We start from the raw sequence: 19,356 nt of genomic DNA on the forward strand, positions 1-19,356 counted from the left end.
TCCGCCATGAGATAACTAATATTAGACAGGTACCAAGAAAATATTTCCTTGATAGAGCGACCCTATATGATCTTTCCTGAGAAAATTAAAGTATCTTCGACATACTTAGCACTCTTTGGCATTCACAATAATCGCCAACTACTGTTCACATCCGTTGAAAAAATATTGAACANGTATTTGCTCTCTTAAGTGATTGTGAGTACCTACATACTTGCATTTTATTAGTTCTCAGAAATCATAATAAAAGGACTAGTCCGCCATGAGATAACTAATATTAGACAGGTACCAAGAAAATATTTCCTTGATAGAGCGACCCTATATGATCTTTCCTGAGAAAATTAAAGTATCTTCGACATACTTAACACTCTTTGGCATTCACAATAATCGCCAACTACTGTTCACATCCGTTGAAAAAATATTGAACATAAAATGTTAACCATCAATATAATTAACACTTTCAGCAAAAAGATACTCCAACTCCTCTACCTGCTGGGACGATGCAAGCTTAGGTAGTAGACGGAGATTATTACACTTTATTCCATCTAAAAGCGGCATTTACAACACTTGATATACTCTACTAGTCAATACAACAACATATCTGATCCTCAGCGTTAGATAGAACAGATAGGGGCTTTGTGAAGGAAAATTTGTCTATCAAGATAAGACATAATAACCTTTCAGTCGCAGCAGTGTATTAAATGCTTCGATCAGTAATGCAAAAGGTAGCCAAACACCATACTAATAAAGGCTACAGTAACCACATAGAGGAGCGGAAATCCAACCCGCACTTTTCTTCCGCCTTTCTTACTTGTCAACATGACCTGCAATATCATAACACCAGAAAAAGAACACGAAAGAAGGGTGGGTTAATTAAGGACACTTTTTATAAAGAACAAAATCTGCCACAGGAGCGCCACGACTGAAAGAGACTTCATCAGGTAAAATTTAGGGTAACGGACTAAAACACAATTTCTAAATCCCTCATTTTCACAGATGCACATTTTGTAAGACTTAAATGGATCCGACTTGTCAAGGCAAGGACACAATTTGCTTGAGATAAAGCTAGACTAACATGGACTCAGAACAGACACAACATTCTGGCTTATAATTATCCGAATAGAGACTTGGTTAATAGCATCCCAATCTTTTGAGGACTTCTACTAATGTCGTGATCTTAAATTAATAATATTAAGAAAATCTTGTTTAAACCATATAGGAATCAATGAAAATACCAGTTCTCTTTGTAAGCTCTCTCTTTCTTGAGCGGTAGATTTCCTCTCCTCTGTTAGCTTTGAGATGGTGTCTTTGGCCTGCAAGAGGGTAAGGAAGGGTGAGAAACAGAGCATTTATCCAAACCAATTACAGGCACTAAACCTAATTGACTCATGTTTGAACAAAAGCTTAGATCCACGGGAGAGAAATATCAAACTCTATGAAGTGTTCCAGAAGACTCGAAAAATCTTCAGCAAGAAGGGTCGAGGTTGATTTAGTTTCCACTTTTTATCCTTTTGGCATCGAGTTCATCAAAATGACTAGACAAATCAGCAAACTGTGGTACAAACTAGACTACTCTGAATTTTCATCAAGCGACCACCTTGACCAATAGATGCCAAAACTAGTACAGACTAAAATATGATAAAGAAGACGCACAGTTAAATAACAGAACGCCTGAATTAAATTCACTAAGTCTGATCTTACTATGTACTTGCCAAATATCCTCAACCAACTACTCTGAACCTTATCATGTACGGGACATCAAAAAAGAAGACAGTGCTACGACATATTTGAGCAGCGTATTACCAAGATTCTGCTAGGAAGAAACCACCCTTCTGTACTTGCAGGCAGCTGTAACAACTAAAAGAATTGATTCAACATTGCTAGATCAAGTGCACTAACATTGAACAGAGACTTCGATTACGGAAGTCAAATCCAAGTCGGAAGATATACTCGTTCAATGCTGATGAATTGGGATCCACTTTACTCCGCTACAATGTTGTAAAAGGTGGTGCGGGCTTAAGCCCTGAACAGAAGCTCAAACCATGTTAAGCGCTTCATGTCGCTTAATGTGCACTTCAGTCTTTTTATCAAGGATCTAAGGCATACTTTTTCGCCAATGAGACTAAGAGGCGACACTGTGATATTTCACTTTTATCATAGTCTTCTTTCAATCTCTTTCTTCATATACTTGTCATTCATGCTTAGAATTATGAGTCTTGGACTAAACATATATATATATATATATATATATATATATGTACATATTTATTCTGCCTTGCCCTTTTTCATTGAAGTCTACGCTTCATTTGTGTTTTGTGCTTAAAGCCTCGACGGACCTTAAAAGTTCTTTTGCGTTTTATGCTTTTGATAACACCGACCCTAACCCTAATAGACATATAGTTGATAGTGCATTTTAAGAGTTCTTTTTTAAAAAAATACCCAGAGACAATTCTGAGCAGCAGACATTAGTCACTAATACTGCTGACTGATATCTGATGTGTCCAGGTCTGACAAATCCAGGGAACCGTTAAAAAGTTCAGTGTAAACTGCTTTTGCTGCTAGCTATTTATGCAGATCACAAGAAATTAGACCATACTCTGACATAAAGAAGTGGCCAGCATATTTTGTACAAGTCTTTCATCCCTGGCTTGATTGATGGCCACCAAGGGCACTGACTACATATTGTTTTTGAAATGACAGAACAAAAGTTGTTCCAGACTGTTGAAATAAAATGAGAAGAGAAGAGAAGGTAAAAAAATCTAACCTCACTTAATTTTCGTTCAAGTTCAGTTATTTTTGACTTCATGCTTGTGACATCCTTGACTAAGTTCATCTCTTCATCATGCTTCCTCGTCTCCAATTGTGCATGCTTTCCCCCCATTTGCATGTCAGTATTTTCCTTTCTAAACTCCTTTACATTCTCATCCAGCTGGACAAGTGTATCAACAGATAGATAAAATACACCAAAAAGCTAACTCAATGTACATAACATAGAGCAAAACACTGGAAAACACAATCAGTATAAACTTATCAAGCAAATTACTGAGGACTTATTTAGTTATATGCTAGTATAGTATGTTCTAGAATTTTTTCTGTGTTTAGGTCAATAATATAGAAAAAAAATCCTTATATGATAACTTTCCTTATTTTATGCAGTCTAAACTTGTTTTGAACTTCTATGCAAGGAGCCTTCCTATGTTGTTGAACAACTAATTCAAGAAAAATTTTCTCCTTTTATTTTCCATATCTTTCATATGGTTCAGAGCCTCTACAATCATGCTACTTGGCTGCATTTTTACAACCGAACCCCACTGACATCTCCTGAACACACTTAGCATTACTCCATGTTTTTTCCATTTATACCAGTCATTAAATTTTGGTTTAGATGAATAACTTACTTCCTTCTGTGTATTTTGATTGAGGGGGTTTACTTGATCTCTGGTCAATGCTTCTTCGTATCTTCCATTGTGGTTATGTACTCCATTGACATCTCCCTGAAAAGATTTACCAATATTTAGCTTGTTGGCATTATTACCATATCAAACCACATGGTCAACAAATTCTGGTTTCCGAAGAAGATTACTTACTTCTTGATGCGAACTGATATTTTCATTACCATGTACTTGATCTTCTCGCGGTGAATCTATGTTACTTGGAAGATCACTGTGTCCTACATTGATTGGTGATAAAATAGGCGAACCAGGTGGACTGACAAGAACCACTCTCATCTTATTTTCTTGAACATATTTGCCATCATCTTTCGAAAACTACAGTTAAAGCAGTCAGAAATGGTGTAAGAGGAATACCCTTTGAGAAATCATATAATCCACTAAGAATATACCATGGCTGATGTAATATCCTCCTCAACAGTCTCTTCTGCCACAACTGTGCATTGAACTAAGAACTTATCCTTGCATGCCATATCAGGAGGAGGTGCCTTTTGTGCCTGCATGGTCACTGCATAAAAAAATGTTCAAACCCCTATATATTGCCTATGATCAATTAATCATTATTGCTAACAGGAACAGTATATTCAGTCAGAGGATTATTTGTAATAAAGTTTTCTCCACTACGGAGAACTGATGCATCACGATATCTGTAATATATATTGTATATCATCTCTCAAACAGGAATTCCTTTTGCAGCACAACAGTCAGTATTAGAGATGGACAATCAAAGCAGGTACAACATGAGTTACGGGTTGAATTAAAATTGAACAGAGAGGCTACTCCGTTCCGGATATTCTGTTCACACATTCATTAAATTAGCAAACAACATGATATACAAGATAAGGGAGTGTCCCAAATACTAGCAAATAACATTACATAACTCATACCGTGATTGAAATTGTTAAAACAAGAAACTGAATAGAGTCTCAAAGACATTCAATCAATCAAAATCCATGTTGAGCAAGAAAGCAACAACACCTAGGAGCTTCAAACAAGAAGAGATAAGTGCATGCTCCTTTGAACTAAAGCACATATTTTTTAAATCAGTAGAAAAACACATAACAATATGGGCTTATAACATCAGATTACAATTAACATTACTCACAAATAAAAAAGAAGTGAATCCCCAAAACCAAAGAAAGATAGAAGAGCAGCAACCAAGGGAAGAAGTATAAAGAGAACTGAAGCATATCTGGAGAAGAATTCTAATACTCCGATAACCCAATTATGTCCTCTCTTTTTTTCTCTTTTTTCATCTGTTAATGTCAAATTCCAATAAGCAATTGCTTCTGACTCAATTTGCTTTGCATTTTTATATAAAATGACTGTTTCGCTGGCTGGTTTTTGTTCAGGAACATGAGTTAGCCTTCGTTCTTGCACTGAAAGCTACCCAAGCAATGCAAAATGCCAAGATTCACAGCACTGAGCATTTCAGTCCTTAAGTGTGCCTTTAACCATACAAAACAATGATTTTTCTAATAACTAAATCCCCGAGGACCACTGGTGCACAGTTCAAAACTCAGTAGACAACTGGTTTCCATCCGTGTCTACCCTTTGTCACTTAAATACCAGGATATTGTCTGAGGCAGGGTTCCACAACCCATGACGTACACCTCACCCACATACGTCAAATGTTGCACCCGCTAGAACAAAGCCCAAGCGCCGAGATCAGAACACTGGTCGGTTTGAACCCGTGATGTGCACCTTACCCATACATCACATGTTGTGCTCTTACAACTAGACAAAAGGCATGGGTATCACAGCATTGGTTGGTTATTCGTCTTATTATATTTTTCATGTTCAGTCTATCTAGTAATTTCTTTCTATGTAGTACATGAGCTTTCTCTAGTGAAGAAAAGGAAGAGCACCTCCATTAAAATCAATTCCATGTAAATTCCCAAAGCTTATTTAGTTTAGGCTTATATTAGCATCCATCCTTACCGTTTCAAAATGACCCTAGTACATAACACTGAACATTCAATTCTAGCTGTCAATTCCTCTTTCATATGAAAGGAACACTAGGATTCTCTATCCATTTGATAGCATAAACAAATAATTCAAAAATAATTTATGAATTGCCTCTTGCAATACTAACTATCATTCCAGACCATCATGCAGACAAGTGATCATTGAAAAGGTTTACCTATGCTGAAGTGTCGGTAATCTCCATTACAGAATGCACCAGAACTACTACTTGTACCAAGAATAATGCGACATTCTTAAGTTGTATTTACTACTACAAGAAATTTAATGATTTGTCATAGATCTAACTCAAAACACAGGTATGGATGTGCATATGCTGCCATCACGAAGAATTATTCTTACCTGTAAAATCACAGGATGCTCTTGGCTTAATAGTTCCTGTATTTGGTCTAACACAATATTTCTTTGGACTGGTAGTCTTGACCTGTTAAAATAATTCCAACATGATACTTATCAACCTCCATATAATTCCAAAAAAGCACTCAACTAAAACAAAAAATACATACCTTAAAAGCAACATGATTTTGAGACTTATTGATTAGTCGAATAGTGCAAGAGCTTTGCTTCTTGGGTTCAACTGCAAGGAAAAATCCAACACCAATTCAGCAACAACATCCTTCCCAAAATTTATACAACAAAACTTTCATTATAAACACGCCCCTTTCCCCACTCCACACACAAAAAAAGAAAGAAAGAAAAACTAAAATGAAAACAATGAAAAGTGGATGCACATGAGCACTAGACCATCATGGGCGGGGCCACCTTAGGCGAAGGGTGGTTTGGTGCACACCCTTCGCCGGAAATTATATGGTGTCAGAGGTTAAGTATTAGCTATTATGACTTATGAGTGTATATTTAATCACACCCTTAACATAACAAGTGTAAATCGAACCAAAAGGCTCCACCTCATTAACAAAAGCTCTTATTAGAATAATTAAATCTGTCTCTTATCCATACCAATCCTTCAGTCTGATCAAGTTGTAGTATGATTGCACAGCTCATAGCAAGTGTTATTTATTTATTTTTTTAAACTAAACTACACAAGTAAGCAGCAGTAACTGGAATATGGGAAAAAGCTTACATATGAACTTGAGTTCCCTTGGTGCAATTTCCACCAGGTCGGAATACATGGCTATTTTGTTTATCTTAAAATTCAATCCAAAGTAACAGATATCACCTCCTGCAAGCAAAAAGAAATCAAAATAGCAAAAAACATCCATATTTAAATCAACAAAAATACACGCAACGTAAAAGTAACAAAGAACAAAAAGATACCTAATACAACTATTGTATGTCCGCGTAAGAATCTCATAAAAATATATGCATGCCAGTAAGGAAAATGAAAATTTGATTTTGACACGCATCAAATCCAATACATAAAAAAATAATAATAAAATTGATCCGGCGATTTGATCCGGAGTTTCCCATCAGGCTCATGATTTCAGCGTCTACAGAAGAAACGACAACGTTTTAGAAATCGTAATTGAGGGAGAGAGAACTCACCGGAGCTTCCAATGAATGATGATAATGAAAGAGGAATCAATCTTGGAATTGAATATAACGTTACTTTTGGGACCTCCTCTGATCAATGGTATCACCTCTCTCTCTCTATCTTTCTTAGAGAAGAACAAATGATGCAGAGAGAGAGAAAGCAACGTGCATTGTATGCATAGATAAATCGATGAACCCTAGGATAGGAAGAGGAGAGAGAGAGAATTTTTGGTTGTTCGGTGATCAGAAACAGAGAGAGAGTTGAGGGGGGAACTGTGAATTGCGTAAAAGGGTTCACCGAAAGGGTCCGAACTGGGGCTATCGAAACAATTAAACATAATATAATCAACCTAATTTTATAGTCGTCGAGAATTTAAAATTGATCAACTACATAACATTCAATTATAATTCTTCATTTTGGTATTTTTATTCTATGATCATGTCTTTTGTAAACTATAAATGAATCATATTTTATTTAATAACCTCCTTCCAAAATTACTTTAGATATTTTGTATTTATATTATAATTACAATTGATTTATATATAATATATGATTACTTGGATAGAAGTGATAAAAGAATTACCTAATGAAAAAATGTGATCCATCATATTGTCTTAATTTTGTCCAAAAATAATTTGTCTATTTTTCTCTGTCTTAATCGATATAATTCGTCTATATCACATATTTAAAACTTGAACAAACATATAATTTAATCTGACCAAACAAAATTACATATTTTTTTTTTAAATATTATTTGCATCCATAATTAAAAAAAATTGTTAAGTAATTTCATTAATCATAAGAAACAAACTAAAATATTAAATTGATTATAGTTGGGAGATAAATTAAGGTCTATCGTAATTCAAATTTTCAATCTAAATAACTTTTAAATAAATTTGTTAATTTATTTTGATCGACCTAAATTCAATTTAACCTATCCATATACCAGCCTTAAACTCCAATATCACAAGCAAACAATCGTGACTTTCGTGTTTTTAAAGAATAAGAAATGTCACATTCAACAAACGAATAATTGTGACTCAAATTCAAAATATATTTTTGAAAAATGTTAGTATCACTTATCAATCATATTGACTAAGTGTCTTATTTATTCTATAATCTAAAACAACATAATTATCTAAAATAAAATTGATAATGTACGTTTAAAGTTACCAAAATATTTACTTTAAATAAAAATAAATGATATTCAATAAATATATCAAGCTAAATATTATAAACATCATTCTTGCTGTATAACGTTGGATATTTTTTTTACATAAACTTTAGATGTCATTTTAAAAGTATAATCTTATTCAAATTAATTATATGTGCTTTTAGGTTAAAGGACCTTTTTGATAAACATCATAAGCATACCAATAACGACATAAAAGAAAAATAAAGCAAGAATCTTTTTATTTTCTCATTATTTGATGACTTTATATTTAAATTTTATGTCCCACTTAAATTTTTTGTAGTATTTCAATAGTTCATTCTTGATGAATGTCCTTTCAACATTTGTCTCTTTAACCAATATCTTTTTAAATTGAAAACTTTTCTTTTAAAAAATGAACAAATAATTAATAAAAGGTTGAACTTTTTGTGTCATGGTGCTTCTATCAACCAAGTTCCTTTCAAAAAAAATTCCAAATGTTCCTACCAAAAATTATTCTAACTTTTCACAAAAAGAAAAAAAATATCATAAAAAGCTTAATTATATGATCTTTTCCTAAGTTTGAAGTTTGCCTAAAAGTGATCACATATTTTACTCATTTGGTTCAAAGTAAAAGATACAGATAAGAACACATACATGCAAAATAAAAAAATAAAAAAAATCTATTCCATATATTTTTACAATAAGAACTCCAAAATAAGTCAATTTTCTTCTTATTTAAAAGAACTAGCTTGGCTCTTGCAGAACCATTGAAGTATGAAAATTATAAATGGTACTTATGAATTTTTTTAATTTCTCATTTGATGTCCGACACTCGTATATTTCAAATCAGATCATAAATAGTGGCTTGATTGTCCCCATAAACCCCCTTATCATGTGTGTATGTAGAAAGGAATTTGTGTTAGATTATTTTTATTTATAAAAAAAAAGTAGTATCTCCAACCGTTTTTTTCCCTTCAATGTGACTCAATCATTTAATTTGAACAACTTTATTTTAAAAAAGAAGGTAGATATTTTAAAGCAATGTTTAATTATTCACTCCATTAAATTAAAGATTAAGAAAAACATATTTTAATTTCTTTCCATATGATTCACTAATCAAAATAAAAAAAAATTGAAAAGAAAAAGAAGCCAGTGCATGATCATAATGATCACCAACTACTTAGATGCAAATTAAATTACTCTCTTTGTAAGTAATAATAATAATGTGGTTTTGTATAAACACATGCAACAAATATAGGTGGGGCAACTTTTACTTTACATTCAATAATGAAAATGAAATATCATCAGTGGAGTAGGTTGGGAATATATTTTTAGCCAAATGAAATTAGAAAAAAAACTACCAACTTTTGCATACATTATGCAAACAGAATTGATTCTTCAAGTTTCCTCTATCTCTTATCTTTTTTCAACAATATGGGTTTAATTGGGTATGGGCCACCAAACCTTGAGATGCTTCATTTTGTTTTGTCTTTGTCTGTCTTTTTTTAATCTAACACTATATTCTAAATTTACTAATTTAATTGAATTAATTCAAATTCACGTCATACAAGATAGATCTTAGTGATTTCTCTTTCTATTGGTAGAAACTTCATTCTCACACGAGATTTTTAATTAAAGGTAGAGAAATAATTGAAATTTAACAGTGTTTTCAAAAACGTTTTTGAGGCGAGTCCCAGGGCCGGACATACAAAAAATGCTTCGGGGCGTAAGTTCTAAAATTTGAGGCGTACGCCTCGAGCATAAAAACGTAAGTTCTGGGCGTAAAAACATAGGCGGGGGCGTTTTTAATTTATTTTTTTGATTTTTTTTTTGCTTTATTGATTAATAGTACCTTATCTCAAATAAACATCATAATATAATTTCTATATATTATAGGTTATTTATAAATTTTTATTTGTAAAATCATTGAAATGTTTACTTTTGCTTATTTTATTAGTAATAAAACTATAATATTGAATATACATGAGATTACACTCCGTAAATCCATGAGACTTACACCCCATGTCTGAGGGTTATGCCTCGCCTCGTACGGTATAAAACGCCTCGCCTCACGCCCTCTTTTAAACACTGATTGAGAATATATATTTCTTGTAAAGATGGTGATTAATGATTACTCGTAATAGACTCCTCCATTGAGAAATTAACTCACGAGGAATATTAACAAATTTGGTTAAATGGATGATAATGAGGCCAGTTGTTGAAAAGATTGATTTGTCTCCAAGTTACATAAAGAGGCAGTTGAGAAATATGTGAACAAAATTGGTTAGAGTTGGCTTTTAATTGAAAGTGACTAATAGCATGTTCACATCATTTAAAATTTTCTTTTAATAAAAGATATATTGGTGCAACTGTAAGTGCTAACAAAATCTGTTTTTGTTCACATGTTCATGGTGTTGGTTCTTTATGTGTTAGTATCATTAGTTTTTTTTTTATGGCAACGGAAATCCGTCCCCAAGCACAGGGTGAAACCTCGCAATAGCTTGCAACCCACGTAAGAAAGAAAACCCATACTAGACAAGGCTGGTGCAACGAGCTCGACCCTAAAGGCAAAAATCCCTTGCTTTCACTAATAAGGAGTTTCGAACTTGAGACCTCCAAAATGAAAGTCTCAAGCCCAAACCACTGGGTCATCCCAAAGGGCATGTGTTAGTACTTAGTATCATTGATTTAGGAACTTATCTCACGTATGCATAAAGTATATTTTTGCTCTATAGTAGCATCGAACAAATAGTGGTACAGTCATTGAGAAGTTAAATATTACTTGAAAGGAAACTAATTTTACCATTTTCTGAATTCTCTAAACATGTTAATACATATTTACACATTTACAGCATCCAATTCACCTTCATTATTTAGAAGCACTTGCTGAATTACTCCCAATCGACATCAAAGAAGCCAGCATCTTTCATTTCTGAGTAGTATACATTCTCCAGATGCAAGTCGTCCTCCTGCACACATAAGTTAGAACAGAGCAGGTAAAGAAATATCTTACAGTCCAACAATGTAAGCGCTTTGCAGGTCAAGGATACACATGGGAGGGACATAAAGTGAGAATGAGTGATGATAAGTAAATGATACCTGCAAAAAGTCCGCTAGGAAAGTAATATACAGAAGAGGAAGGTACATGGCATGGTAACATATGACCGTGATATTGTACAACCTGTAATGAAAAATGAGAATCTCTTATTAAACTAAAAGTAGCTTAATCATACATCGGATTATGTCAATTCCCCAGCTCCCCAACCCCCTTTACTTGTACTTGTCAAAATTGCATGTGATATCCTAATTTCTGAACTCATACTATCATTAGTTCCAGTATTAAAGTATGAATGCCCTTAATAATCACAATAGATAAGAAAGAACATCATCTGAAGTCATTAAAGACGGCCTACCATATTCCAAATCCAGTCCCATGTGCTGCAAGTGCACATGCAAGCAAGGCAGTTGCATTTACGCAAAACATGATGGAAATATAGTTCTGGAATGCAGGTCTTGCTGCAACGAGAGAAAGATACTAATAGTAAGGATACAATAGTATAAGTTCATAATAGACCCCACATAAATTCATGAGATGAAACTGACCTGGCAACCTTTCTCTCCATGTAGATCGATACATAAAAAAGATGAGGCCATATACTCCAGTCAGCAGCAACTTGTGAATAACCCATAAGGCCCATTGTGAGCCATTGTTGCTAACATCAAACAACTGAATACCAAATCCAAATAGGTATAACCCCTGGGAGAATAAATAGAATGGGTCAATACCTCTAGTGTGATATAATTCACAAAAGTAAGGCGTGCGACTCTTAGTGAGGATGAGACACATAAGAAGCATGTCAGAGGTGCTGAATGCTGACATGAGGCCCTGATCCTCATAGGACATAAACAATTTGAAAGCAACTGAAATAATTGGGAACTAGGTCATTCATCTAAAAATTCAACTAGGATATAACCAGCAACATGACATGCCACAGAAACTTCCGACTTTCAACTTCTTTTTGTGCCAGATACCTCCTCTTTTTTTAAGAGCTGTTCAACAAAATTAATCATTAAAATGCCTCCCCTCTACCAATTTAAGCTTTTGTATGAGGTGATCGTTAACATGGTACCAAAGCATAATTCTGGTTTCAGAACTCACCGCCACCAAATGAACAAAGGTGTTTCCACAGATTAATCAAATAAAATAAAAAAAAATAAGGCCCACATGTCACTGGGGTGTTAAGACATAATTATATAAATAAAAATTTCTCCTCTCAGACTACTTAAACTTTTAAATGAGGTGATCTATCAAACCCACAGCAGGAAAAGCTACATAAATTTGTTCAGAGAAGGAACAAGGTTTTACTTGAGCATATTATGATGCACAACATTGCATCTGCTGACAGATAAAGATGCAGATAATAAAGTATATTTTCATGCAACTAATAAGAAAGCATGAATACATGTTACTTAAGTATGTTTCTGCTTGTTCTCATATATACATACACCGTCTTCAAATTGAATCTTTTATTTTTTTGACAAAGGTAACAAGTTTGTATATAAATCTTCAGTACTAAGGCTGGGATCCCAACAAATGCATAGAGAGCATGAAGAGAAAAATATGACTCTTTTTTTTATTATAGATTTTTCGCCTGTCACTTATTGCCTCCATATACATATCCTTCTCAAGTTAAATCTCGCTCATGATTGGGTGACTTTTTTCTTTATCCTTGTTTGACTATCTTCAGATCCAAATTGCAACTTGAACTACTCCTACTCAGACTGCAAATGTACATTCAACTCTGGCACACCACGACATTGCAAGTTGATCTTATGACTAAAGAAGAGATAAAGTTGTATTGACAGGTTACTACATAAATCTACACAACCTTTTCTGTTATATAAGAAGTTCCATGACTTGCTTTCAGTGAATGGCATTTAAAACACATTCTAATGAGGATAGTTTGAATTTCACTATTGAGCCACATGATATTTTATTTTTGAAATATTTTTATAATCATGGTGTCCATGCCAACTAATTAGCTTCCGAACGGGGGGCATGCTTAATTAAAATAACTTGCAAAGAGAGGTTTTGACCTATGAAATAGATGATTCTACATGTGCCAGGAAGATCAGGAAACAATATAGCACCTATATCATTGCAGATTCTAGAGAATGTTTGGAGTTATTCCTAAGCCTTTGTGGTATTACATGGGTGACGCTCCAGATTTCCAGTTAAAGTAGCATGTTTGGAAAGGGCTGCAACATGGGGGGCATGCTCAACTCAAAATAACTTGCAGAAGAGAGGTTTTGACCTATGTACTAGATGCTACCTGTATCAAGAAGATCAATAAACAATTTGGCACCTATTTCTCCATTGCAGATTTTCTAGAGAATGTTGGGAGTTATTCCAAAACCTTTGTGGTATAACATGGGTGATGCCTCAGAATGTGAAAGGTATAATGGAGGGTTGGCAGCATCAGGTGATACCAAAAGAGATAAAGCACACATAGAGAACTATTACACTGTGCATCTTATGGATAATATGGCTGGAGCAGAACAAAACTTGCTTTGGAGGGCAGAGAAATCACATTTCTATCATTACGATAGATGTTTTCAAAATCTGTATTTTTGGTGTAAAGTGGCTCACTAGATAGTTCAAACCAGTATATGGTACATTCTCCTTTGTAGTGCTTACCGGTTCCCTCTTCCCTTTCCATTCAATATTCCTGTATCATCCACATTGGTCACATCCCTTTCTGTGTCCACTCTTCCGTTTCCGTAGCAACTTTTCAATTTTCCCACACTGGACATGTCCCTTTTCCTCATAACATAATAAGAATATGAACATTTAATCCTCTTTTTCTTCTCCTTCTTACTTTATCCTAGCAGAAAAATCATGTGCTAGCCATATGAACTTGGCTTTAAGCTATTGCATAAACATGGTAACAGCAGCGTTAAGCAACAAATAAGTGAAAGTTCGGTGATTAAACAGAACAGGATCGCACCTTCAGAGATATATCTAAACCTACTACAATTGCAGAGATTAGGAAAGTCTGTGTTAGCGCCTCACGTCCACTAGCGTGGTTCCCTTGAAGTAGAAAGGCTATCAAGCTTACTTCGAGAAATAGCATGCCAGATGTTGTGAACAAGGAGATGACACTCCACATGAATTGTTTCCCTGGAGCACACTCCCAGGCCTGCGCGAAAAATGGGTTAAATAAGATAATGACAGACACATAAATCAATTTCGCTTAATTACAGGTTGATCTTTAGGCAAATGTGCACCAATCACTACAAATTTGACAGCCAGAAGCATCAATACAAAATCAATATTATACATATTGTATTTAAATGGAGATATCCTCTTCGTGAGAACCGAAAGAACCATGTTTTTAGAACATAAAATAGAAGCTTCAAGAAAGCAAGAAAGAAGCTCTTTTACTTGGTCAAGCCCATAAAGAAGCATTTAATGCATTAGGGACCAAAAACAACTCTAAAAGTTGTAAATGCTCAATACAATACATAACAGGACATCATGTAAGGCACCAACACCCAATGAGTTTGGGATTATAATCTATAGAAATGCTTGCGGAACAATTTGCAGCCCATACGGGAAACAAGTTGGAGATAACAGCCATCAATGTGAAGTCTTTTGCAGTAAAATAATTCTACATGACCATGCCATAAGCAGGATTTACTACCTTTTCTTTTGTTTCTACGTTTTTGTTTCATTATTCCACTCTATATAAGAGTTGTGTTTTTCCAAGTTGAAGAAAGCAGGAACAGACATTGTCAACATATTGACAAAGGAAGTTGCCATAAATAAGTCCAGCAAAAGCTGTAATATCCTTCTTCTGACAGTTAGCAAGCAAGGATGGTCATTGGCACATTTCAAAAACGATAAAAAAAATATACATACAGTAACTAGTAACAACTCACTAACCCCTAACTATAGCTAGAAATAAAAAATCCAAGTAAATGGCGATCGTAATTTTTTTCCATAGAACATTGCTTTGCTGCTAAGGTAAGACCAATCCGATGTATGAACATTATTACAGGAAGTACAAATATCAGAACTAAAAATTATAAAAAGTTAGTAATAATCAAACAGTTAACAGGATAACAAATAGGTACCTGAATAGAGCACCAGGCCAAATTGAAGATGCTAACAAGCCAGAGAATGGCATAGAGAACAGCTACTACATGCGATCGACCATTAGAAACCTTGGAGAAGCTTCTCTTGGCTTGGGAAGCCAAGTATATAACAAATAGTGCTGAAGGAACTATCATCAATACATTATGCCACAAACCGTGGCACTCCACGAACCAACCGCCGCCGCCGCCGCCGCCATCTCCTCCTGCTCCGACCACGGCTGTTGCGAAAGAAGACGGTGACAACTCCGCCACTATGGATTCAACAGATCTCATCTTCCAATCAATCATCAAAAGCCCTAACTTCAGCTAATCCCTTTAATTATAGATAACTGATCAGGAGTTGGTAGAGAATTCTAAATACAATCGGATTCTTTTTTGCGTCGTTTTTTAACGAAATAGAAAAGGTCAAACTATTTGGTAGCTAGCAGAGACCAATTTAATTAATAAGTTATACTAATTTAGATATTTATATTACAATCTCAGCATAATATAACACATCAGTTTTCTCATAATTAATTACATAAAATTATTTAAATAGCAAAACTAAAATTGATATTTATTTTATATATGAAGAGTAATTTTCTTAGTCATCAAAAGAGTAAAAATATCCTACTAATAATAGCGAAATTACGGTTGCGTTCTTTTCAATTTTGTTACACAATTGTCACTCTATTGTTAATTTGTTTATCACACTAATTTTTGTAGTTATTTATTTTTTTTCAACACGTTGTAATTTTTTAAAATATTTTAAGAAAATATATAAGTAGTTCATATAAATAAAAATAAAATAATCAAAAATCTTTTGTCTAATATTTTTTTAAATGACACTATGTAAAAGATAAATGAAAGAAAATAACAAAATGTGTGACATTACGTACGAAAATAGTGAATTATATTTAATGTAAATTGTTTCTACACTACGTACGAAAATAGTGAATTGTATTTAATGTAAATTGTTTCTTTCTAATAATGTGATGACGCATATTTGCACGTGTTTCCGTTATATGTCGAGTTATGTAACTTATTTTGTAAAAAAAACCTAGGCTACTTATACTTTTAAGTTTATCTTGACCGGTTATTGTTCGATTTTTGATCTCGTGAAATCACATATGTCATCTTTGCTAATCAAAACTAATATGTTCCTATATATATTTATTAAGCATTATAATAAAATAACTTTTAGCGATAATGAATTGACACATTAATAAAGAATGTTAAAGTTTTTATTGACATTAGGTTAGTGTCATTAGATTTAAATGTCGCTAAAGGCTTTAGAAATATATATATAAAGAGTGTTAAGTATCGCTTAGAATACATATTTAATTAGCGATAATTAAATTATTGCTGTAAATTAATTATCGTTAAAAGATATTTTTGATGCAAATATGAATGCCCTGAATTGAAAGTAAAAGTGAGGAGTGAAATATTTACTACTTAAATAATTAATAAACTTTTTCTATCAACATATATATATATATATATATATTTATGGTAATTAAAACAGCTCAATTATTTGTAAAATTAAAGGTGTAGTGTGATATTACTTCATAGGGAATGAAACATGTGATTAGTAAAAGCAAGTGGATTATGGCTTTCTTCTTCTTCCTCCTCCTCCTCCTCATGGAGTTGATGAATTGGGTCAAAACTTGGAGAGTTATTAGCAGTACAGGTAACTGATCCATGCAGTTGATGATCAAAAATATTATTAGTAGTAGAGTTATTGAAATTGTTGATGAGGTTAATATTGTTGTTTGAAATAGAAGAATTGTTTGAGTAACTTGGCTGTAGAATTGCAATGTGTTGTTCTTGTGAAATATTGTGATACGCATTTGCCATTGCATATCTGCTGTTCATCACCTGTGTTTGCACTATTGCTAGCTCTGATTGTAACGATGCCACCTACAAAATAATTGCACTACCTCATGTTAGTCTATTAGATGAACTTATACTCCCTCCGTTTCAAAATGAGTGAGTTTGTTTGATTTGATACAAAATTTTAGAAGAAGATTTTTGAATTTTATGATCCTAAATTAAAGTTATATCAAATGTACTAAAATCTTCTTTAATTTTGTGGCTTTAAACATGTCAGTTTTTGGAACTTTTTACCAAACTAATTCATTATATAAAACAATTTACCAAAACAATACATTTTTTTAAAATTTTACAGAACTAGTATATACGTATTTCACAGTAATGTTTTAGGTTATATTTTATCTTTTTAAAACAAACAGCGTTAGGTTGTTATACGTTACTGTGAGTAACGTTTTACTCCTAAAATATTTTTTTCAGTAACATTAGTAAAACGTTACTATGAGTAGCGTATATCAATCTAACACCATTAGCTTTTAAAAAATAAAATATACCCTAAAACGTTACTGTGAAATACGTTTATACTAATTTTGTAAAATTTAAAAAAAACATATTATTTTAATGAATTGCTTTATATAATGACTTATTTTGGTCAATACTCCATAGTTTTTGGACGAAGAATATTTTACTTTTTTTTACACTTTTTCACCTGTTGTTGCAGAGCAAGAATGGTTGAGACACAACCAAAGACAGGATCCGAGAGCCTGGCTTGAGCTTCATAAGTAATAGTAACCACCGCGTCTTGCCGCCGGTTAGCCGGAATGTGCAACAATAGCTTAGACACATTGCTGGCTCCAAACACCTTGTGCACGGCTGCAAACCGAGCCGCGCCTTGGTCTGAGCCAAAGTAGGGAGCGAAAACGCAGCCATTGATGCATTTTCTTCTCAAGAACTTGCATGCACCACAAGGGGCCGTGGAAGCTGGAAGAACGCCCGAGGCTTGCTGCTCCACGGCCCCTGAAACACGCTTTCCAGGGCCCTTACGCCGGTCGGCGCCATCACTTGGTCGCTCATCCATGTGGTGGCTTTTGTTAAAAGGGAAAGTGAGAATGTAAATTGTAATTAAAAGGGTGTTTAATAGAGTTGTTTATAAGAAAAGGAATGAAGAAAGGCACGTAACTCTCGTGAAGGGTTGGCAAAGGTAGAGACGTTAAGGTTGGTGAGAGTACTTGAGAATGGGGGAGGGAAAAAGAGGAATGTAGTAAGTACTTCTTGGGTGTGAGAGGCACGTGCAAAGAGACTTTTCTGTTTAATTAGATTATTGTTACGTATTATTCCACAACATAAATATGATAATATTATATTATTATTTAAGTAAATTCATTATTATTTAATATCACACGTTAACAACTTAAAGGTTAAACCTGCGAAATTTTGTGGGCGGTTGAGGTGGGGTTTAAGTTTGTTATGATTGGAAGGGCTGTCTGTGAAGTGAAGACACAAGATTTATGCGGCCCGTGGCCTGTGGGAATTTGGAAACCAGACGTATTTAGTTATAATCATGTACTATGTCATGCTTTCTTTGCATTTGATGCAAGGCTTTAATTTGCACATACGAGTATTTATTTTCTTATATGTAGATGAAATATAAATATATATAATTTAGATTAATAATGGAGATAGCCGGCCGGATGGGGGCTACGAGGGGTCGAGCGAGGATGACATGTTGTACGGTATGGAAGATACAATAAATGCGAATATCATTCGTTAAATTTATTTTTCCTACCGTCAATTAATAATTTCCTCATTTTTAAGCAATTCATTTTTCTATAGAATATATTTTTTTTTAAAAAATTGTTAACCAATAAATATTGGAAACGAAAAACACTTGTTCTTGCACAACATTATTTATAGTTTTTTCGTTGCACGACAAATATTTAATCTAGAAATTGATGTAAACGTGTCATTTTTTTCCCTCCAAAATTGAAAAGAATTTATAAAACGTTAAAGAGCATTGGAAATATAACTATTTTGTTTATTTATTATTATCTATATACTAGATCACCAACAATATTTATCCTCGTAAATCAACTTGTAAGTTTATTTAGTAAAAATATTTTTTTAAACTATTTTTAAATTCGTATACCATTAAAAGACAAAAAATATTTAATTTAAACATTTTCTATGATCCTTATTGAAGGTTAGTTTGTTTTTGCATTTTAGAAACTCATATCACTAACTAATCATATACTAATATTTATATATTACAATATATATTTCCTACAAGATAAAAGTAATAACACATTTAGGGGTGG

At 33.6% G+C, this 19,356-nt stretch overlaps 3 protein-coding genes across 3 annotated transcripts; all 3 read right to left on the reverse strand.

Moving 5' to 3' along the window:
• Positions 1–381: 381 nt before the first annotated feature.
• Positions 382–7,247, reverse strand: LOC107025309 (vesicle-associated protein 1-2-like). The gene is made up of 10 exons (XM_015226126.2): positions 6,933–7,247; positions 6,511–6,609; positions 5,936–6,006; positions 5,772–5,853; positions 3,839–3,954; positions 3,585–3,764; positions 3,396–3,491; positions 2,762–2,926; positions 1,233–1,310; positions 382–821 (listed from the first exon to the last, which is right to left on the reverse strand). The coding sequence occupies exons 2-10, from the start codon at positions 6,557–6,559 to the stop codon at positions 708–710; spliced, it is 951 nt and encodes a 316-aa protein (XP_015081612.1). The 5' UTR covers positions 6,560–6,609; positions 6,933–7,247; the 3' UTR covers positions 382–707.
• Positions 7,248–10,757: 3,510 nt separating this feature from the next.
• LOC107011188 (transmembrane protein adipocyte-associated 1) lies at positions 10,758–15,663 on the reverse strand. The gene is made up of 6 exons (XM_015210585.2): positions 15,212–15,663; positions 14,083–14,274; positions 11,678–11,831; positions 11,488–11,590; positions 11,174–11,255; positions 10,758–11,043 (listed from the first exon to the last, which is right to left on the reverse strand). The coding sequence occupies exons 1-6, from the start codon at positions 15,518–15,520 to the stop codon at positions 10,966–10,968; spliced, it is 918 nt and encodes a 305-aa protein (XP_015066071.1). The 5' UTR covers positions 15,521–15,663; the 3' UTR covers positions 10,758–10,965.
• A 1,076-nt stretch (positions 15,664–16,739) lies between these two features.
• On the reverse strand, positions 16,740–18,132 carry LOC107025468 (LOB domain-containing protein 20-like). The gene is made up of 2 exons (XM_015226257.2): positions 17,751–18,132; positions 16,740–17,131 (listed from the first exon to the last, which is right to left on the reverse strand). Exons 1-2 carry the CDS (start codon positions 18,117–18,119, stop codon positions 16,778–16,780), a joined length of 723 nt encoding a protein of 240 aa, XP_015081743.1. The 5' UTR covers positions 18,120–18,132; the 3' UTR covers positions 16,740–16,777.
• Positions 18,133–19,356: the final 1,224 nt, after the last annotated feature.

This window comes from Solanum pennellii, chromosome 1 (genome assembly GCF_001406875.1).
Source record: "Solanum pennellii chromosome 1, SPENNV200".
NCBI classification, from domain to species: Eukaryota; Viridiplantae; Streptophyta; class Magnoliopsida; order Solanales; family Solanaceae; genus Solanum; species Solanum pennellii.